We start from the raw sequence: 23,014 nt of genomic DNA on the forward strand, positions 1-23,014 counted from the left end.
CCATCTGCTGGGCCTCGATCACCTCCGAGAGGGAGTTATGCATGCCCAGTTGTAGGAGCTTCTCGGTGCTAGTGTGGATAGGCAAGTCTAGAATTCGCTTTATGCTTTTGCGCATTAGTGTATCAATTCTTGCCTCTTCTTTTTTGGACCAGCGCAACGCCGAAGCGACATAATTAATGTGGCTCATGAGAAATGCATGATAGAGCCGAAGGAGATTGCTCTCGCTCAGCCCACCCCTGCGGTTCGAGACCCTGAGTATGAGCCTAAGCATGTTCTCCGTCTTGGAGGTGATGTGGGCTATAGTTCGTGAGTTACCCCCCTTGGACTCTAGCAGGAGTCCGAGGACCCTGATGGAGTCCACCCTGGGTATTTTCTGCCCATCCCTTGTGTATAAAGCTATGTGAATCTGTTCTAAAGGAGTGAGGTTCCTCAGTCCTTGTCGGGTGGGTCTGTATAGTAGTAACTCAGACTTTGCCGATGACAGGCTCAGGCCCGAACCGACTAGAAAGTCCTCCGTGATGTCTAATGCCTCTTGAGGCGCCTGCTCTACCCCGGCGTCGGACCCTCCCATGCAGCACACGGTGATATCGTCCGCGTAGAGAGCATGGTTAACGCCGCGCGCCGTAGCGAGTCGCTCCGAGAGGCCCTTCATGGCAATATGAAGAGTAGAGGAGAGATAACTGCCCCCTGTGGGGTGCCTCTCGCTCCCAAGGTAAATTCCGTGGATTGGATTTGACCGATCCTAATGGTGGCCCTGCGATCCCTGAGAAAAGACCTAAGGTATGCGTGGAACCGTTGTCCTAGACCCATAACCGAAGTTGCCTCAAGCACAAACTTGTGCGAGATATTATCAAAAGCTTTGGCTAGGTCTAGAGCTAGTATGCCTCTAGTATCCCTGGTGTTGTTGTCAATGATTTGTCTTTTGATAAGGAGCATCACGTCCTGTGTGGATAGTGCAGGTCTGAATCCTACCATATTGTGTGGAAATAGCTCTCTGCTTTCTATGTACTCGGATACCCGATGGTGAATCGCATGTTCGGCCACCTTGCCTACGCAGGACGTAAGCGAGATGGGTCGCATGTTCTCCAAAGCCAGAGGTTTGCCTGGCTTTGGGATGAGCGCTACCGAAGCTGTCTTCCAGGATTCGGGGACGTGCCCCGTCTCCCAGATTTTGTTGACTTCCTCGGTAAGCTTCTCGATGGATTTGCCATCCTAGTTACGTAAGAGCTTATTTGAGATTCCATCCGGGCCCGGTGCAGAGCGCCCGTTGAGCTCGTGGAGGACCTTCCAGATTTCTGGTTCAGTGAAAGGTGCGTCCGGCTCCGCCACCATTCCACCCCTGTAATGCGGATAGTCCGCATCGCCGGAAGAGCCCAGCGGAAGATATCTGTCCGCTAACCTCTTCAGGAGGGCCTTTTCGGACACTCCATTCGCTTTTTAGTTGTGAACGATTCTGTCAATAGCCAATCGCTGATTTCCCTTCGACTGTGACTCATCAAGTAATTGTTTGAGGAGGTTCTATTTGGCCCCCACTCTCATCTGTCCGTCAATCGAAGAACATACTTCATTCCACTGCTGTTTGGAGAGTTCAATAGAGTAGGCTTCGATCTCGCGATTGAGTTGCGCAATTCTCTTTCGAAGTCTGCGATTGAGCCTTTGCGTCCTCCACCGGGACAGGATGGAATTCTTAGCCTCTAAGAGATGCGCGAGGCGTGCATCCATCCGATTAATCCTCAGGTTCGTTTTGACAACCTTGGTCGCAGCATTAGCATCCTCCTTGAGCCTTGCAAAGAGGCTGTCTAAGCTGTCGTATTCATCCTGGTCCTCCTTCCGCAATTTACGAAAGGCATCCCAGTCCGTTGCTTTAAATTCCCTGGGGGGAGCTGCATTGACTGCTAGGGTAATAGCCACTATGAAGTGGTCGCTACCTAGATTCTCTTGCAAATTTTGCCACCCTGTTCCGGCGACATTCTTGACGAACGCCAAGTCTGGAGTTGTGTCTCGGACCACCGATGTGCCAATTCTTGTCGGGTATTGCGGGTCCGTAATCAATTCAAGAGAACAGCTAGATACGGCCTTTAGGAGGTTGTTGCCTTTGTGGGACTGCCTGGCGTATCCCCAAGCGTCGTGCGGAGCATTAAAGTCTCCCGCTACCACGATGGGGGCCCCCCTGGCCAGAGCCACCGCTTTTGCCATGATCGAAGCGAACTCCTGCCGCTTGTTCGACGGCGAGCTGTACACATTCAGGAGGAATACGTTGTTCTTGAGCCAGCTGTTGGGTATTATTTCGAGGATAATGACCTCAGCCTTGCTGTTGCCAAGCTGTAGTTTGTGTTCATGAAAGGAGCACTTTTTTGCGACCAAGGTTGCCAAACCGCGCTTCCCTTGCTCGCGCACCGAGACGACTCGATAGCCCGGGAAAGTTAGCGCATCACCGAGAGTTTTCTGTAACACAATTACGTGTGGTTTGACCACCTGAGAAGCAATAAAGTGCAGCAGTGGAGCCCTGCGCCTTTTGAAACTGGCACAGTTCCACTGCCACACGACCAGTTCATTAGTGTTGTCCGCCATAATTACTGTTCTGAGACAGCCAATCTCCTGTCGGGTTGACTGTTACCGCGCCTGCAGGCGGCTGTGCCCTGTTCGGGCCTTTCGGAGGCGAGCTACCCGTAGCTAGCGCTGCCTGTGTACCTTCAAGAGACGACACCCTTTTCAGTAGGGTAGTCATGCTATCAGCCAGTTGTTTAATCGATTGCTGCATGCTTTCCAGAGCATTGCTGTTGGATTCTGTCTTCATAGCATCCCACTCCCCTTGGGGGGGGGGGGGGGGTAAGGCCCTACGTTTTCCCGAGCGCGCCTGCACGTCCCCTGGTGGGGGAATCTGTTGTCTCTCACCCTGCGTGGAGTAATGTTTGCGGAACGACTCAAGCTCAGCCCTCAGCTGTTGAATCTCTGCCTTAAGGCAAGCATTCTCTTGGATCAACTTAGCTACCCTGGGGTCTTCCTATGCTCTGGTACTCGGCTGCTGACCCGCAGGGCGCGGGTTCGAATCCCGGCTGCGGCGGCTGCATTTCCGATGGAGGCGGAAATGTTGTAGGCCCGTGTGCTCAGATTTGGGTGCACGCTAAAGAACCCCAGGTGGTCTAAATTTCCGGAGCCCTCCACTACGGCGTCTCTCATAATCATATAGTGGTTTTGGGACGTTAAACCCCACATATCAATCAATCAATCCCTATGCTCTGGCAATGGTACCTGCGTTACCTCTGGTGGCGGCGCCGCTGGCTTCGGCTTGGCTCGATCCGCCCAGGTAGGTACTTCCTGGATTCGTGCCCGGGAGCAAAAGTGCCCTTTGGTGCGAGCGCGGCCCCCGGAGCGGTCGCGCCGGCGGCCAGCCGGCGTGACGGAACGCCCCTGCCTGGGAGCACTTGCCACGCTGGAATCCCTTGACCGGTCCTCTTCGGCCAGCTGTTGCTGAGACTTTTTGACGCGCTTTCGGCGCCGTCGTCTTCTCCGTCGCACGACGTAAGGAACTTGAAAGCGTTATTTGCACGTTCTGTCCGCCGTCGGATGTGGGCCTCCGCAAAGGGCACACTTCGGCGAGCACTGGTGATCGTCGGGTGGAGACACGAGCCCACAGCCCCTGCACACCCTCTTGTTGAGGTTGGGGCAAACATCGGCCCTGTGAACAAGTCCTCCACACGCGTAGCACACGTCGGTTTGGCGCTTGTAGAGCGTGCAGCGCAGCATGCTGACGCCGCATATGACATAGTTTGGTACCTTCATGCCGTCGAACACCACAGTGGTGGTGTTCTTGATCCTTTTGGCTTCTAGGGCCTTCGGATTTCGCTGGTTGACGATCATCGTTTGGAGCTGGGCCTCGTTGATGTCAGTGTCCACTCCTCGTATGACTCCGTTACAGGTGTTATCGGGGGCCGCGACATATGCCGCCACATGGTACATTCCTTCGCTTATCCGAATCTGTTGGATCGCGGCGTAGGCGTTCTTCTTCTCCGGTGTGGAAACTACGAGAATGTTCTGGGCGATGTTTGGGCAAACGATGTCCCCTTCCGTCTCTGCCGGGGCAAGAGCAGCCGCCATGGCAATAGCCTGTGCGAGCCTAATTTGGCTTACTTTTTTGACGTCAAGTCCGTCCCTCGGCCTGACGATAATTCGTATGTGGTCCCTCGGCAGCCGGGGGAGCCTCGATGCAGCTGCGAGGCGCTTCATTGCACCTTGCGGGGCTACCGTGCGGCGGCCTCCCTTCGAGCCCACATGTGATGCGTTGCCCGCGGAAACTGGCGTTTCTACACGAGCTTTCTTGTTCCTGCCCAGCGCTGTCGTCCAACCCGGGCGATTGGCTTCTTCGTGAGAGATTTCCTCTCCTTCCACCATCTCTACTTCGAGCATGTTGCCCCTTTTCTCCCGCCCCTCGCCGTCGACGCTAGGCTGAGCCCGGTAGGGTTAGCCGAGCCGTGGCGCGTTCCACAAGAAAAGTTTCAATAATTGGGCAAAAGGACCACTCACCGAAAAAAGTCTGGTATCGACGTGATCCTCAGAAGAAACTGCGTCGAATGAAACGCAGCTCGAGCACAGGAACCACAAAAATCCTAACGAAAACATTAACAGAAACGGGAGCCGATTTTCTCGCGTCCGCACTGGTCGGCGCCCCCTGCGTCTCCTCGTGACAGAGGTGACCGAGCTTGCTTTTGGCGTGACCGAGCTTGTTGCGGTTTTCCAGAGCAAAACGAACCCACCAACGCCGCTGGCGTCGGTGGTTTTTCTGCTCTTCGTGCATTACAAGACAGCCACTTGCCAGCAAAGTAAGCAGTACTGTTTTTTCTTGCTTCTTGCGTACGAGAATCGTCGAAGTATACACCACCGGATAGCGTAGTAGCGTTTGCGAGCCGCGACAACAATCGGGTGACAGCGCATCCATCCCGCGTTAGCCCCGTAGTAGATGGCATATTCGGCGGCGCGGGGCGCGTCCAGTGCGAACGACGCTACGTTTCGGCGGCAGGGGAATTTCGGTCGCTGTAGAAAGCGGATGTTTCAGTGTGAACTAGGCATAATGGCGTGACCGGTCCACCAGCGAACGAGCGGAGAACACCCTTCGTCCTCTTCGTCAGGCAGACACGCGCATCGTCCTACAAAATGTCAACATGCCTATAGCAATATCAAGATTAAAATTATTGCAAAAGTAATGTAAGTCGATCAGTTGAGGCTGAGAATATAGAACGGCAGTTTCACTGTAGTACCCTCAACTGACCTATGGTGTTGGGCGCACCGCAGAGGCGCATGCCGCGCCCTTGTTAGCATCTTTACGCGAAATAGCTGATTCATTCCGTTTAGTTTTCGACTTGAGATCGGTGAAGATAGGGGATCTGGTACGTTTATTAGTTCGCATATCGAGTTCCATGTTCGTTGCAGCACAATTGTGCTCGGCTGAGGCGTATGTCGGTCCAAGTGCACCTGCGTTCCTGACTGCTTAGCGTTGTCTGCAGATGCAGAAAGTTCGTCCAACACTACTTCGCGTAGCTGAGTGGCATTGCTGGTAATGTCCGATACTGCAGGTTCTGTACTAGTCTGTACTTTTTGCCCAATCTGATTTGAAAGAATTTGCACTAAACAGTCAGAAAGGTTAGATATGAGTTTATACATTGCCTTACTCACTGCCTTTTCCACAGCAGTTTGAATAGCCTGCGATAGATTTGAATTTATACTGAAAGTGTAGCGCACTGTAATGCCTGAGTATCGAAAAGCCCTGTCTGTAACAATGTCAATGGCTTCCCTTCGAGAACAGAGACGGTGGTCGATAACTTCTAGGATTTGAATTTCCTAGGAACGAGCGGAACAGTCAGAGTATTCGGCGCAGTGACTCCCCCCATAGAGACAATACTTTTCCGCTGTCGCTGTGCACTTGCTTGAAGGATGGCTCTCTCCACAGGTGCTACAAAGAACGTTAGATTTACATCCTCCCGCACTGTGGCCAAATCTCCAGCAGTTTTTACGCTGAATCGGACGAGAAGCGAGGGGCTCTACTCGAAATATCAATGGCCCTAATTTTATTTCTGACGGACATGTTGTGCCTACAAATATCGTGATGACAGATTCGGTTGGTACCCTCTCTTTGGCACAAGAGAGGGTACCAACCTCTCTTGTGCCAAAGAGAGGTTGGTAAATCGAAATTACATCGGTAAATCGAAATTACGCCTGCTCCAGAGGGCCTGTCTAGGGTCTCAGCTGGACTCAGCTTTGAGTCGACTCCCCGTACATGGCTTTTGGTACATGCAAGGTCAGGCGGAATGAAAGCACTCAGTGGGGTAGCGGCAAACGAGGTGCAGTTGAGAAGATCCTGCACGCAGGTATGATCCGGCGACCTACACATGATACCTCCTCGCTTAAATGGGCGCACATCTGTGATGGTCTGGAAATGGTTTGAAGTGGTTTTAGGTTCCTTTTTAACCGCCTGAGGGTTCGTAATTCTGATGAAGCCCCCGATTGTGCGCACCAGTGTCACTGGAATGCTGTCGATACCACTGCGGAAAAAGGTGTCTAGCGGAAATAATTAGATGGCAGGGACGCTGACCAGGTGGATCGCGCTTGGCCAGGAGAAGAAGTCGACATGAGCACTAGAGATAGGGTTAGACTCAGAAACAGATAAACTAGAGAAGCGAACTCTAAGACAGCAAAGTTAAAACCACTCAATCCTCAGCCAAGAGCACCCCAGCAGGTTTCGCAGGAGCAAACTTTAAGGCGTGAAAGGCGTTCTTCTGACAGGTGTTCTTCGCTGAAAGGAATAGCCGAAATGGCGGACACCACGAAAGACCGGTGGGAGTTGGTTTGCGGTGAACTCTTGCAGCGAACTCCATCGAAACCAAAAATAGCCCAGTGACACACGCCTATACCTCACGTGGATGTAATGGCGCGTTCCTCGCTAGCGCGTACCCCTAAAAACATCGCGGCTGGACTACAGAAGCGACACGACGCGCTCAGCGTTTTCTTGAATCACAAAGTTAAATAACACATTAACAGGCCGAGGGATGGCACCATTAGTACAATTTCTACGTGAGATGAACTGGTCCCAGTTGAAGGCCAGCTGGCTTCAGCGGGGAATCAACTGGGAACCGTTGGTTTCAGTTTCGAGTAGTTCAAGTTAGTAGCTGGCCCTAATTACAGCTCAACTGGTTTCAGCTAGGAACAGCTAGTTGGTCACAGTTTCAAGTGGTTCCAGTTAGCTGGTCCCCGTTTCAGCTCAACTGGCCGACAACAGATCTACTATCACCAGTTGAACCAGAAGCTGCTGGTCCCAGTTATATCCTAACTGGAAGTGCAACATGTACGGGTAGTACACTTTTTCACAGTGAAAGAAGAAAAAATCGATTGGGCATGACGTAAAATTGTTCCACTTGAAGAAATGGGCTTTATCCAGGAGTGGACTATCCAAAGTTCAAATGAACCGCGCTCTCTAATTTAGGGGCCTCCTGAGGTCCAGAAAGACGGGCGACTTCGTTGTATAGCGTGAAAAAATTTAGCCTTCCTGCTACAACCGCAGAAAATATGTGTGCAATGAATGTGCTTCCTTCTTCTATAGCACTATGAGAGTGAATATTGCCTGCAAAAATTTAACGGTAAAAACGGAAGATTTAATTGTACATAAATGAAAATATCTGTGGTCGTTTTTTGAGTGTTACTAAACACAACATTACAAACAAAACACACATTACAAACAAAAGATTTTGTAAAAGTTATACACGGATCTCACTTTTTATAGGCGCTACCTTTTTTAATAGATTTGGCCCACCCCCTTCCCATATTGAAAATATTTTAACTTTAAACCATTTGTACATGCATATACAATATGCATGAAAGAACTATGTCGAAATGGGGCCTTAGGTGAGCTTAAATGTGTGTTGTTCCATGAATACAAGCGTAGCTAGATGATTGTTAGCATATTTATTGTAAGTGCGTGCTGACATTTTCTGAAAAAAGGCCCACATGTCAACTTCGGCAGTGCTCGCACGCAGGCAACCAAAGCGTGCGCTACCGAATCAGTGAAGCTGAAGCAGATAGAGGAAGCTATTTTTCACAAGAATGCTGCCTGATTTTCGAGGGAAGATGTACTCTCTTGAAATGGGAATAAACAACGCTATAGGTTGAGACGAGTGGAAGAAACACACACAGTGCTTGGACTGCACTTCTGAATGTCGTATGCATTCCTTCTTTTCGTCTCAACTTCTCGCTCAGTTTAGTCATTCTTCAATATGATACAACGAACCACACATATTTTAATAATGTCCCTGTGTCTTCGTCTTGTGATATAGTTCATTATTACGATAACAATCTTTCCACGTGATCCACAAGAAAGAGAACGCTCACGTGATATTAAACACTCCGGATATGGCTTGCGTTCTTTGCAGCTAAATCCAAATATCGTCAAGTTTTATGCATGACCATATGACAAAGCGTGAAAGAAAGGGGGTGAAAGAGAAGCAAGAGGCCCCTTTTATTTTTTAACCGGGCCTTCCGCACTGTTAACCCGGCACTGGCTTTATCCAAAAGTTCTTTTTTTTTCTCTGTCTATATACACACGGAAGCGTACCGGCCGAACCAGCAGCCGAGTAAGACATATAGGACGATAAGAAAATGACTGTCTCATAATTTGCGAATTTATTATCTTATTTTTTTCTCGTCTTCAGTGCGTTACTTTAATTCACTCACTCGATTGATATAATATTAACGTGGAATGTTCAGTTGCAACATTGCGAAAACAGATTGCATCCAAACGTATACGCTTGTTTTAGTTTCAGTTAATCTAGCTGATTAAGTTGTTGCCAACATTTTTAAGTATAATACACTGACAATACGCAGGCAAAGTGGTCCCGACTGACGTGAGGCTGTAATATTGCCGAATTATCTCACACAGAGCATGTCTGCATGCCCCCTGTATTACGCGCCGAGCGAGACAGGAAAAAAAAAAAAAGAGAGAAACATGTTAACTTCTCATGTACACGGTAGTTGAGTGTACCCATCTAAGTAACTTGCCGCATGGCCAAACTGCGCTTCGCAACAATTCTATCACCCCGTGATCACTATTCAAATCTCCCACTGGAATGTAGCAGCAGCCGGCGAGCGAGCAAGCCGTCGCAGAGGGAACGGCTGGCAGCACCGTGCAGTCACGTGACGCACGGGCCATTTGTGCGAGCTAAAATGGCCGTGGTCCCGGAGCAACCATACAACGGTTCTGTCCCACCGTTAAACTCGCCTCCTGCAAGCTACGAACAGGACGACAGGGTTGCACTGTCGGGCGAGGTAGGCTGCTCACAATCCCTCCTTCACAGCGGGCGCGCGCGAGCGCGAGCCCCGAACATAGCGCGTTGACCTAACAGCAGCAGCGGGCTACGCACGGGCCCTGCTGCCATGCGCGCATCCACCGTCCCTTACCGCAGCGATCGGCCGTGCACGTAGTCTGCGAGACTAAAGCACCTGCCGAGTGCTGCCAGCAAAGCGACAGCAACCGCTGGAAGCGCGCTCGTCGGCGCGGCTGCTGAAGTGTGTTTTGTAGTGGGCCTCGAGCGGCCTGGCGGAGTACGTGCGTTGCTGCACACTTCGACGTTTCTCTGGTGGTATCTGTTGCACGCGCGATGCCGTCGATCCGTCGGAAAGTGGCCTCCAGCGCAATTGCGCTTGCCGAACGGTAAGGCGCAATGGTTTGACCCGACCGATGGCGGGAGACCGCTAACCCAAGTCTCGTGCTGTGGCTGTTGGTGGCCAGCTCGCAAATGAGCATTTGTTTACCATCGGAAGTCGTGGCGCCTCCGCGGTTGGGCCTTTCTTCGTTGAACGCTAGCATGACCGTGCTCTTTCGTTTGTTTCAAACGTGACCCTGTAATTACTTTCGTAAGGTGCGTCTTTTCGCCGGCTTAGACTCGCGTTCCTTTTCCGCCAAAGCGTTCTTCCCTCCCTCCCACCTGTGTGCCTCGATATCTATTGGTGCGAGGATTGTTGCATGAACACTGCCTGCTGAATCCAGCCGTGCGCATGGCCGCAGATTAACGATGTCACCGCGTTCTTTTCTCAACGCCGGTGCGAAACAGCATGAAGCTTTGTGACGAGCTTTTGCGCCAGGTCGTTACTTGCCTCCAGCCCATGGGACAACCGAGCATCGCGACAGCGTATGATCCGCACAAGCACGGCCTTGATCTTAATTATGAGCTGGACCTTATTATTGGAGTTTTCATTAATCACATCGCGCATTCGCTGCATTTTGGTTGTCTTCAACGTAGTAACTGCCCTTGCACCAGCTAGGACAACAAGAAAAAAATGGGAGATTTCCTTCAGCCTGAAACACAATTTTTGTGGCTGCCTCATCACAAAGGCACTTTTCATCATTGATTTTTGTTGCTTGCCAACATTTTCTGTGATAGTGTTTATTCGGGAAAAAGCATGCGGTTGTAGAATTTAGTTGAAGGGGTTGTAATGCAATGAAAAGGCATTAATTTAAAGCAAGAGTTTTAAAAAAAGATGACATTTCAAGAAATAATTTAATGATTATGGGCATGACATTGAAACTAGCCCAAGCAAAACAGTAGTACCTGAGCCTGGTTGATTAATATGTGGGGTTTAACTTCCCAAAACCACCATATGATTATGAGAGATGCTGTAGTGGAGGGCTCCGGAAATTTCGACCACCTGGGTTTCCTTAACGTGCACCTAAATCTGAGCACACAGCCCTACAGCCTTTTCGCCTTCAACGAAAATACTGCCGCCACGGCCGGGATTCGATCCCGCGACCTGCGGGCCAGCAGACCACCAGGGTAGGGCGCAATATCTGAGCCTAAACTTCAGCTCAACTGAATGTGCTTGAACCAAACCTGAACACAGCATTAACCTAGAACGAATGCCTGTTGCATTAGTTTTGTTTTCTGCGTTTTGTTGCATTGATATTCATGGCGCTACATTGCATTGTGTGTTGCATTGTGTATTCTAATGGGTAGCACAACCTTTCAATTTTAACATAAATGCTATGCTTGTATTCCGGCATTTCTTTCATGTCTAGCCATACAATTAAGCTTTCAGCCCTTTTATGCAAGAGTGGACCACCAACATATTTCTTGTTCATTTTGAAAGGCCTTGCCATCAGTATAGTTTGCTGAACATAGAAGTGTAATTTTAGAAGTTCAATACTAATGCCCTTTTGAATTCGTTAATGTGATTGAGCTGCTATAATTAGGTTTTGCCTCCATTACCAGCATACAGTTACCATAAAACTAAAAGGCAGAGTACTCATAGGCTATCTTTGCATTAGAGGGTATAATCAACTGTGGCAGCAAGGTCCGGGGTTTCAAAATTGGTGGGTGGTCCAACTGTATCAATTGGGCCATTTTGCTACACTTGCATAACGCTGCACCTTGCGGCACACAATCGATACAGCTTGTGCCAATTGTGCCAGAGTTCACTAGTCCACCTGTTTGCACAGCGTATGACTGTTTATGGTCCAAAAATATCCTTGGTCTGGCAACAAACTTAGCTAGAGCTACTCTTCAATGCCGCCGATGTCCCCTACACGTTGATGCACTTTTTGCTTTTTGTCTCTATATTCAGCTTAACCGAAGTCCCTGTGCCACCGGGTGTGTCTCCGTTGTTGAAAGTTTAGCATGCTGTCGATAGTCTTCTTATTTCTTTGAGAATTCGCAAGAACATGTAGGAAATATATTTTTTGCCTTCGCCAGTCAGCCCTTACCCCGTATTATACTCACCAAGGCCAAGCGGCAGCCTATTGCGCGCTGTTAATGGTGTCTTCCCACAAATGGAAATTTGGCCATGCAAAAGCTTGTTGAATATTTTGCAAAAATAAAAAGAAATGTAGTTGCACAGCGTTTTTCTGCATGCCTATCGCAAAGCTAAGCTACACGCTCGTGTTGGATGCATCTGGCACTGGTTCAACTGCTGCTAGTGAGGGTCTGAAAAATTGTTGTGTGTCTTGATTGTGAAATCAGTGTAACACAGTGGCACACTAGTGCATGCAGAAACTGAGCCGCGTGATTGGCCTCAAATGAAGAACAAGTGCTCTTGTGCACCCTAAACTCCGTTGAAACGATCGCTGTTGCCGTCGTCAGTCAACTGCAAAGGGGCCGAGCTGATTCCCTCCTAGTTTTTGAAAACTAAGCTTGCAAGCGTGCTTAATGTGGCCACCGTTCGCAAATCACACTTAGACAAACATTGAGCAGCACTGTCGAGAGAAATAATCGCAGTTCACAAAATACCAAGCTGCACCATGTAATGGATTCGATAAAGGACCCCTGAGAGTGAGTTTTGTTTATGACTTTTACACCGATAGCTGTTATGAGATCACAACATGGCCCCCCCGTCTAGTGGCCAAAGTACTCGGCTGCTGACCCGCAGGTCGCAGGATCGAATCGCGGCCACAGTGGCTGCATTTTTGATGCAGGCAAAAATGCTGTAGGCTTGTATCTTCAGATTTGGGTGCATGTTAAGGAACCCTAGGTGGTCTAAATTTCCGGAGCCCTCCACTACGGCCTCTCCCATAATTGTATGGTGGTTTTGAGCTGTGAAACCCTACATATCGGTCAATCAGATCACAACACCGATTATGTGGGACACCGTTAGCTATCCGCGGCCGCCGCTGGTGTCTGTACTACTAGTGCACAAAATGAAAAAAAAACTGTAAAAATACTAAAAACACTGTGGGATTTGAACCTGGGTTACCTGCGTGCTAGCCCAATATTCTACCACTGAGCCACGCTGGTGCTTGGAACTCACCTGCAAACTTGCGTTACGCAGGCTTGATGTCGAGAAAAAAAAATCGCGGTAGTATGAGTTCTAAAGCGTTTTATGTCGGCAAAGGAACAACGAGGCAACACAGGATGATGCGAATCGTGCAACGAGTGGGTTGTCTGATGCTCCTACCTATTACAAATGCTTGTTCTTGATCACCTTTTAACTGTGGCGCATACCCACTTCAGGCACAATTTCTCAGCGTTGTCAGCCACTGCATGAACGATGGGCACAAAATTCCTTGCAAGTGTTTAGCCGATACCACGCTTCTCAGAAGAATAAAGAAAAATGGCATAGTGAATACTGGCCTAGTACACAAAATGTATGATCATTCATGGTGTAGTGGGTACCGAGCAAGCATGCTTGTAGCAGTTACCCAAAGAGTGTTCAGAAAAGGCTCTGAAAGGCTGTCCTTTGAGCTTTCGCTGTGACTGTGCTGCTTGTTCCGCGTAGGCCTGGCTTTTTTTTTTTACATTAACATGTAGCTCCCTTAGAAGTAAAAAAAAAAATAAAGCATTCCTGATGTAATAAAGCATTCCTGACTCCCTTAGAAGTAAAAAAAAACTAAAGCATTCCTGATGTAAGCAGCTGAAGCCACCTTGAGAGCTGCATGACAAGAGAGCAAGAGGGGTGACGAACAATTGTTCTTGCCTTGTGCTGGTCGGGGTACTGTGGGCACCCTGAAGATGTTATTTTTTTTTATTTGAAACATTATCCGTAGTGCCATCTTGGATATTATTGCGGGGGGGGCACAGTGCCTCATTGAATGAATCCGTAGTCTTGCAGCCAACTAAATCAGCTGGTAATATATTCCATTTGACAATGTCTTGCGCAAAAAACGGATTCTTAAACAATTGGTTGTATGACCATACTTTAAATTTGTGTTCATGATGAGAGGATTGATAATGCGCTGGTTTTAAATATTCTGAAGGATTAATGCCTCTTTTCTTATTTTAGATTGAACAAAATAGTTTCAATCTTAGGTTACGTCTTCGATCTTGTAAGTATTGCCAATCAAGTTCTCTTTTCATACATTGGGAGCTTTCGGTTTGGTCATATTTTTTCAGAACAGATCTTGCTGCTATCGACTGAATGCGCTCTGTGGATGAATGTGTACTTTGTGAAACAGATCCCACACAGGACAGGTGTATTCCAGTATTGGTCTGACATAGGCGTAATATGCTGCCTGTTTAACCTCCTTGGTTACATGTTTAAGATTTCTTTGTAAAAAGCCTAGGGCTTATCCAGCTCTGTTGAGAACACTGGCAATGTGTTCAGATCATCCCCCACCCTTAGAAAACGTGGCGCCCAAGTACTTGTATTTGTGTTCTTTCCTAATAACTTTGTTGTTTAAGATGTACTGATTTGTAAATATTTTGGCCCTTTTGGTGAAACTGACGTGAATGCATTTATTAGTATTTAGTACCGCGTCATTATTTTTACACCATACCTCCGCGTGATTTAGTTCATCCTGTAGCTGGGTGGTCAGTCAGTTCAGTGTACACACTCAGCGGTCAGCAAACATTCTAATACGACACTTAATTGTATCGGAAATGTCATTAATAAACACAAGAAAGAGAAGTGGGCTGAGTACGAAACGCTGAGGTACCCCTGATGTCACCGAAACCAAATATGAACATGATCCACCTAGAACAACCTTCTGTTTTCTTGAAGTTGAATAGTCCGCAATCCATCACAAACGGTTTGATGAATGTTCAAGTTCTGCAGTTTTTGAATAAGAATCGAGTGTGATACCATATTGAAGGCCTTTCCGAAGTCCGAAAATAAACAATCAATCTGTTCTCAATTATCTAAAACTGATGCTATATCATGATATAATTCAATCAATTGGGTTGTACATAAGAAAACCCTGTCTAAATTCGTGTCAGATACTTGCTTGACCTCCACAATGTCTTTACAATTGGGTAGTCAGCATTGCAACCAGACATGCCATCAACATAATGGCTGAACACTGTCTTTTTCTAGAGCAAGTATTGAGGAATAGCCTGACTCTGTGGTAGAATACTTGATCGCCATGCAGAATGCTTGGGTTGGATTACTGCTGGGACCCTGACATTGATGCTCTGCAGCAGTGGGGTCAACTCTGGCGTTCTCAACTTTTTCTTAAGGGGAGATGCGGGTCTTTTTTGAAAAATGCTAGTTTTTTTTTCAAAATTACCGATTTTTAATTTTTGCTTGTTTTAATAAGATTAGCACCTCTACTGTTATGAAAAAAAAATAGAGGTCTAGACTAAACTGGAAATGTTTTAAAATTGCATATAAAGATCCAAGGTGCCTGTTAAAAATCCAAAGTGTGCAGTCTTCGAGCACCTACCCGCCGATGATGCGCCGCCACTCGCCATTGTTGATCGCATTAGCCGAAGAGTCGAGTCTCACTCTTCAAGCAACAACAGTTTCCCTCGCTGATGCGGCGCAAGAAATAATAAAAAGAAGCATGCTTCTGCACGTTTTTCGAGTGCCACGACTGGCTTATCACGTGGTACGGATCGAGGACTGCCATTGGCTGCTGCGCACCTGTATGTGCTGTAAATCCTATTTGTGGGGTCCATGTCTTGTCGAGCAGCGCAGCTGAACAATGCTTTTCTTGTGTAATTATCTCTGTTATGAAGGAAAAAGGCATTGCTCGCAAGTGAAAGCCGTTGTGTGATTTTCACTAGCGACCAATGGCCTTACTGTCCCATCGTGGGAGCGGCCCGCCGTGTGCTAGGGCGCACGCCTTCGGACTTGTCAATAAAGTTTTTCCAAACCAAACCAAACCAAACCAATGCATCAAAATCAAACCAATGCATCAAAATCAAACCAATGCATCAAAAGTCATTCACACCCGTCAGCCTGAAAGTTCGTGATGCGGCAATGGATGACGTCAGCACCAATTTTGCGAGGTTGAAAGAGCTCGCAGTGATAGAACTTAGCAGGGACGACATTGACATTATGTACGACGGTATGTGGCACAAACATGGCCGCAAGATGGCATGACACTGGACTTAAGTTTGGATTTCGCAGTCCTGTCGAACTTCTCTCTAGCTTGCAGTTGGCACAAGGCTCTGCCAGATAGAGCGGAAGTTTGGCAAGCGTTTCATGACCCAGTCTTTGAGCGAAATGTCTGTGAGGAGTCGGCTCCAAAAAGCCTAGAGGGACAAACTCGTGGGGCTGGCGTATTTTAGTCGCAGTGGCCACTACAAGAAGCATTGTTCTTTTTTGCGTGTTAATTTAATCAGATTTAATAATATCTTACATAAATAACAACTCAATTTTACCTTAAAAACTCGTTTTTCTCAAAACACAAATTTTGCCATTTTTTCAATGTGCCCCTCTTTTTTCGGGCACTTCTAGTGCTTGGATCTGCATGAAGTTTTGCCCAAATTTTTTCTAAAGTATGGCGAATGCAATTATGTAGTTTAAACTTCAATATTTTATTGAATAATAAAAAAATCAATGTAAACCTTTACTAGGATAGGTAAAATATGGACTTTTTGCGTCTGTTATTTTTCACGCCTATTACATATTTTGTATGTGCTTCCTAATTAGTTATTTGCATTCTACACTTTATTTCAAACATGAACTATGAATGGTAAAAAATTACGGAAGCTCAGGGATGAAAAAAGGGGGCCAAAAGGGTTAAGGTTTTCACTTTGTCATTTCGCAGAGGTAAAAGTAAGCAACTTGCAAGAAAACTAATTATATATTTAAAACCAGCATAAAAAGTTCCACAAACAGCTCAAGTTTCATTGCTTTAGGGTGAATATTAAAAAAAAAGTGTCTTCGAGTAGCGTCTCCTTTTAATGCTCTCTCGCTCAGTTTGGTGCGGGCCACATGATATTCTGTCCCCGCCAATTCTTTGTCCCCCTTCTTTGTTTTTCTATCTTTCCACTCTGGCTTTTCGAATCCCTTTGCCCTTAAGTTTTTTTCTTTCTTTTTCACTTAGGTATTTAGATGTCTCATTTATATTTGAATTCTCTCTGTTTTAATAAGCGTTGTATTTCAATTTTCGTTGTCGCAGTTCTTGGCTAGACATAAGCTGTCAATCACATATGGCACATACGTACCAGTGGTATACGTGTATGTGCCATGCGTGTTTGGTGGGAAACATTTCATTATTTATGTAATGACCAGACAGTGATAATTGTCAATCCATCTTACCCTGCCATATTAATTTTGGTTGTCCCTAAGTTAACAGGCTGTTCATGAGAGCACCCAGACGTAGACGACAGACAGACACACTAAAAGTGCCTGCAGCAAGCTAAGAAATGCTTCCCATTTCAAACGAGTGTGAGTAGCGAGGGAACTAATATACACTAGTTGTACCTCGACACATTAAAAAAAAAGTTTGTGGACACAGGATGTCACTAAAGGCTACATTTCGACAAGTGGACTTGTCTTCTTAAAAAAGAAGATCCCACCCCTTTATGCTTAGATTGATCACTGACCCCGCCCTTTTGTACCACTTCATTTTGTACCAGTATTTTTAGAAGACTTTTTCTGAATATTTGGGAAATGCTCAACCCAAAGTGCTTGAAAGTGAAGGAAAGTGCTACTTGGTGCTCGCGCCTCTAACAATTAAGTACGGTGGAGCGTCATCCACAGTTAGTTAGGGAGGGCGATTATCGAATGTACACTCTACAGTATGCACTATCTTACAGTATGTTCTCATTGGCAACGAGTGTACATAGTCTTCTGTAATTGTTGGACTATTAGTTCCCTGGTCAGATTTTTTTTTTCTTTTTTACCTTATGACACTCGTCATTCGCAGAAACTATGTGTGCCATACTTGCCTTGTCACTAATGCTTCATTTCGACACACATCTTGTGATTTCCAGGGAAGCCAGAGTGTGGCATTCTTTTGGTCTAAAACACGACTATAATGGCTGCTCTCTGGAAATTGGTCTTGTCTCTTTATTTACTTTGCTGCAGCATTTCCTTTATAGACACTATAGCAACATCCATCTAAAATTTTTAGACATGTCCTGCTCCAAATGATCCTAAGTTCTCTTTTGTCTGCTTGAAATCTGCTTCAAACCTCACTTTGTCGTGCTCCGAAAATTGCTCCCGATCGATAACTGGATAGACCACCACTGCAAAATGCTCTCAGACATATCTGCATTATTTACATACATTTCACAGCACACAATGAAAGGCCAAGGACTAAAAAAGAAATTATGCAAGCTCAGTTATGTTTCAGTTTTTGCTGTCAATTTGACAAAGCGACACTTTGGCAGTTGAGATTGCAGCAGCATAACAACCACTTTTGACATTTTCTTTTATGAGATGTGAGTCTTCAGTATATTGTTGCGTGTGCTATTGGTGCAGCATGGCTCTGCCGAAGGCTGTCTTACTGCAGAGCCATACATCGCCTCGTGCCTTTCTTCTCAGCAGTTAACTGCTGCGGTATAGGGAACCGAAGCTCAAGTTTGGGAAGCGATGACAACGCCGCGCCTGGCCCTGGCGGCAAGCTCCGAAAAACTTGAGAGATGCGGGAAAGGTCGCAGGCAAGTCAGTGTGTTTCGGCGAAACGGGAATGCACGCAACGCGTTTTGCAGTCGGTGCGGGGAACTTATGCACCGTGCCGTCAGCTTGGCACGCTAAAACGAGACGCTCACTGTGCAAAGTTGCCTTTCCGCTATGAAAGAAGTGGACCCACGACAGCGTCAGCGAGGTCTAAGGTATTGTGGGCTGCCACAACAATACAGACAACACCAAGGGATGCTCTCCACGTGTAAAGCTGTATCAGTTTCCTAGCTAATCACAGCTGCAAACACAGTCGAGTTACAAAAGATAGAGCAAACATTACACGAAAGCCGAAAAAAGAAAAACGAGGCGAGCACTTCAACTTGACTTGCTGTGGTTAAACTTCAGCTTGTTTCTTCGTGGCGACATCAGCGGTTCATGTGCCCACGGCACGCAGGACATGCCTCTAAAACTTCTCAGACATTTTAATGCCATGATCGTATAACTTTAGCTTTTATTTATTTTTTAGCATGCCACAAACATTTGCACATGACAGTACACGGCTGCAACTGCTAGATACCACATCAAAACAAAAATTATGTGGTTTTCATAAATGTCAACGCAGCACATCGATAAAGTACACGGCTTTATGCCGGCAGAATGAGACTTCCTCGAGGGGTATGTTGTACACGGTATTGACACGTGCGGTTCTTTTGGTTTACGGCATGGACTTACTGGGGCCGTTCCCGACGTCAACTTCTGGCAACAAATGGATTGTCGTAGCGACTGACTACCTCACCCGCTATGCCGAAACAAGGGCCTTGCCCAAGGGCACTGCCGCCGAGGTCGCCATGTTCTTCATTGAGAACATCGTCCTCCGCCACGGAGCCCCCGAGGTCCTCATCACCGACAGAGGTACGGCCTTTACGGCTGACCTAACGCAAGCGATCTTGAGGTACAGTCAGACAAGCCACCGCCGAACCACCGCGTACCACCCACAGACGAATGGCCTCACCGAGCGTCTAAATAAGACCATCGCCGACATGCTGGCCATGTACGTGGACGTCGAGCACAAGACGTGGGACGCCATACTCCCATATGTAACCTTCGCGTACAACACGGCCGTGCAGGAAACGACGCAGTTTGCTCCATACAAGCTCGTCTACGGACGGAGCCCAACAACGACGCTTGACGCCATGCTACCGGTCGGCACCGACGAAGAAGACCTTGACGTCGCCAGCTACCTGGATCGCGCTGAAGAAGCTCGACAGCTAGCCCGCCTGCGTATCAAGAGCCAACAGACGGTCGACAGGCGCCACTACAACCTTCGACGACACCACACCGAATACCAACCAGGTGACCTTGTCTGGGTCTGGACGCCGATACGACGACGGGGATTGTCTGAGAAGCTCCTGCGACGCTACTTTGGACCCTACAAGATAGTCCGACGTCGTGGTCAACTGGACTATGAGGTCGTGCCCGATGGCTTAACGTCATCCCAACGACGCCGTGCACGACCCGAAGTCGTACACGTGGTGCGACTTAAACCTTATTACGCGCGCTGATTAGCTGTGACGCATTGTTAATGTAATTTATTGCATGTACTCTCTCTTATGTTCTGTCTTTAGCATCGGGACGATGCTTTTTCAGAGGGGGGTAGTGACACGTGCGGTTCTTTTGGTTTACGAAGGAAGACGCTATCACTTTCTGTTAAGCGCAACGCAGGCCGCGTTTATCTTGTATGCCACTCTGGAACGCGTTACGACGCGTGTATAAAAAACTGACACGTGCGGTTCTTTTCGTTTGCGAAGAAAGACGCTATCACTTTCTGTTAAGCGCAACGCAGGCCGCGTTTATCTTGTATGCCACTTTGGAACGCGTTACGACGCGTGTATAAAAAGCCGGCGCAGTGCGCCACTGGGGGTCTTTTTTTTTTTTCCGTCGGCCGACGACTGTTCACGCCGCTGTTGCTGTGAGTTGTGTTTGGCCCTGTTTTGCTGGGCACAAGTTCGCCCAATAAACAGTTCGCCTGACCCCGCCCTGTCTCCTGCGTGCTTCCTCTCAAGTGCTGCGTGTATCACAACCTCGTGACAGTATTATCACAGACCTGAGATATGCATTTCACAATGACTTGGGCTTCCTCGTCTTCCGTTGTCTGCTGCACATTATAAACATGACTAACGAGCTTTACTCCTTTTGTTAGATTCACTTTTTGGAAGTGCTTGTCCAGCTCGGAGATCTTCATGAAGCCGCACTGCAGGTGGTACATTGTGAGCGCGCGCTCTGCATGAGCACGTAAGCGAGCGGCAGCGCATCGGAGGGAAGGGAGAACATGCGATATACATCCCCAATTTTTATTTTTCTACCAAAGATGGCGCTGCCTGTCCAGAGTCACAGTGCCACCATGCGCTGCTTTGGCTTCCTATAGCAAAACTGTGAGGGTCATCAGTTTCAGAGTGCATCTATAGGCATGTTACACCATCAATTACTACTTTTGACTAGTGACCAGTTGATTCATTCATAATTATACTGAAATAGTTTTTCGAATAAATGTATACCCAAGGGAGCAAGCTGCTGAAGATTTTCATTTTGTGATAATTAATTGTATTTTTCCACATTTACTTAAAGGAACAAACAACCATTCTTAGAGTGCTTTTTTCTAGTGTGAAAAATCGTACCCCTCACAGATTCTAATCCTGGAATGGTGAGGTGGAAAACGCCAGGAAACATTTGTAATCAGTTTTTTTTTTATCAGCAGCAAATGTGAAGTGGTATGTGCACATGCTGCAAATAGTCTGTGCGCGGGTGGATTGTGTTCGAGCACAGTGGTTTACTGCGTATGCGCGCACTTTGCGTGCAAGTGCTACAGCTCAACTTGGTCCACTAGCTGCTGCAGCGGCAGCCCCCTTTTCACCACGCAACTCCTTTTACATCTTAAGTTACACAGAGTTAAGCATGATTTCAAAACATAAATCTCATTCACAATGCAAGAGTGCTGGAATATGTCACTATATTTGATGCTCTTTTCATTTTTACTTTGATCTAATCGCACGTCCTGGCCAGTTGTCGATCCATTAAAGAAGTGTTTGTGCCTTCTTTCTTTCTGTTCCTTGATGCCTATTCTCCAATAAGCTGCAAAACTAATCTGTTGAGTCATTGTCAAGAAGGGTTTCAACTGTACTACTAGATCCTTTTTTAAATATTTAGATCCAGCCAAATCAATAAATGTAAACTTGCCTGAGCTTAAGCAGTATGCAAGTAGACAGATGACAATGCTGTCGCAAGCGTGAATGCAGAATATATTGTTGCTTGGTAGCTTGTGCTATAAAAAGTCTAGTTGTACAGACAAGATATTGCATAGGTTTTTATAAAGCTTTATTTTAGCAAATCTGAAACAATATGTCAGCTTCACTTCATCATTTCAAAGCATCAAAGAATGAGTGCCATAATTCATCCAAATAGCATGATACAAGACATATAGTTGCACTTATCTGCTTTTAAGTGCACAGAACTTTAAGGGGCCAGGCTGTTGTATGCTGTCGTTGTTGCTTGGCGTAACGCAGCAGAACGACATCCAGCATAGCCAGCTGTAGCATATTGAGCGCACGCCAAGCAGAAGTCTCCTTCCTTTCGTTCTTCGAGTGCCTTGCTTGTGGACAAAGCTCCTATGGCTACAGAAGCATGGCAACACGAACCACGTGTAAAAATTGCAGAAGCAAGTGGAAAAAAAGAAGGAAAAAGACAGCAAGAAAGATATAAACAAGCAGGTCACAAAGCACTGGAAAGGAAAACAGAACGGAAGAGTGTGCGTATTCATCAGGTAACCTGGTGTGTGCTGCCATATGCCGTAATGACTTCTGCTAGCCTGCTGGTAACTTTAGGCTCTGCACAGAAAGATACGAAGCTCCTGCACACATGCAGTGATAAAGATAACTGTGACGTAATTTTGGTTAAGCCTGCAAAAGTTACCTAAATTGTGTCGTGAACATGCTATTACAGTTATAGGATATGGATGTTCCCCCCCCCCCCCCCCCCCAAGTTCTGATCTTGTTTTTTTTTTTTTCAACACACTGATGAAGCCTAAAATATTGTTACGGAAGATAGACGCCGTATCGACGAGGCTGTGGATGAAATATATTTCAAACCAGCAGCAGCAGCGGCGTGACCGGTAGACTAGACACCGAGTGGAGACCACCTTCGTCTTCCTCGTCAGGCACACACACGCGTCGCCCCCTAGAATCTCAATTAGTATGCATGTAGCATAATCCCCGGCGGCAGAAGCGCCATCTCGGCGCATATAAATGTCAATGTCACTAGGAGAGTGGTAGGGCTTCAAGCGCGCAACATGTACAATATCGGTAGCCTGTTGGGCAAATGAAGGCGATGGGGCGACAGGACCAATTTCATATGTCACAGGAGTAACCACACGATGGACTCAGTATGGACCTGTGTTGCGAGTAAGCAGTTTTTCTGACGAGCCAGCTTGATGGGACGGAGACCAGAGCAGGACCAAAGAACCGGGCAGAAAGTGTACATCGCGGTGTCGTTGGTCATACAGACGCCGTTGCTTCTCTTGAGAGGTCAGAAGGCGAGTACGGGTGATTATCATGCTAGCCCATTAGATCTTCTCACTAGCTACCTTCATGAGCGAGTGCAGGTAGCTAGAATGAACGATATTACGTCATTACCAAAGTATATGCGCACTGGAGTCCCTCAAGGATCCGTCCTAGGGTCACTTTTATTTTCATTATAT

General features: G+C 47.2%; 1 protein-coding gene across 4 annotated transcripts in view; it reads left to right on the forward strand.

Moving 5' to 3' along the window:
* The window catches only part of Raf (serine/threonine kinase raf oncogene), a 315,639-nt gene that overhangs the window by 171,761 nt on the left and 120,864 nt on the right, over positions 1-23,014 (forward strand). For 2 of the 4 annotated variants that reach the window (XM_037424899.2, XM_037424900.2), the window contains exon 1: positions 9,154-9,309. The exons of 1 other annotated variant lie outside the window; for it this stretch is intronic. In XM_037424899.2, coding sequence (XP_037280796.2) covers positions 9,208-9,309 — 102 coding nt within the window. In that variant the 5' untranslated portion in view covers positions 9,154-9,207. Of the gene's footprint in view, positions 1-9,153; positions 9,310-9,436; positions 9,695-23,014 lie in introns of those variants that run through there. One more of the 4 variants, XM_075896230.1, reaches the window with a different exon arrangement.

The sequence above is a fragment of the Rhipicephalus microplus genome, chromosome 5 (genome assembly GCF_043290135.1).
Source record: "Rhipicephalus microplus isolate Deutch F79 chromosome 5, USDA_Rmic, whole genome shotgun sequence".
Classification (NCBI taxonomy): Eukaryota; Metazoa; Arthropoda; class Arachnida; order Ixodida; family Ixodidae; genus Rhipicephalus; species Rhipicephalus microplus.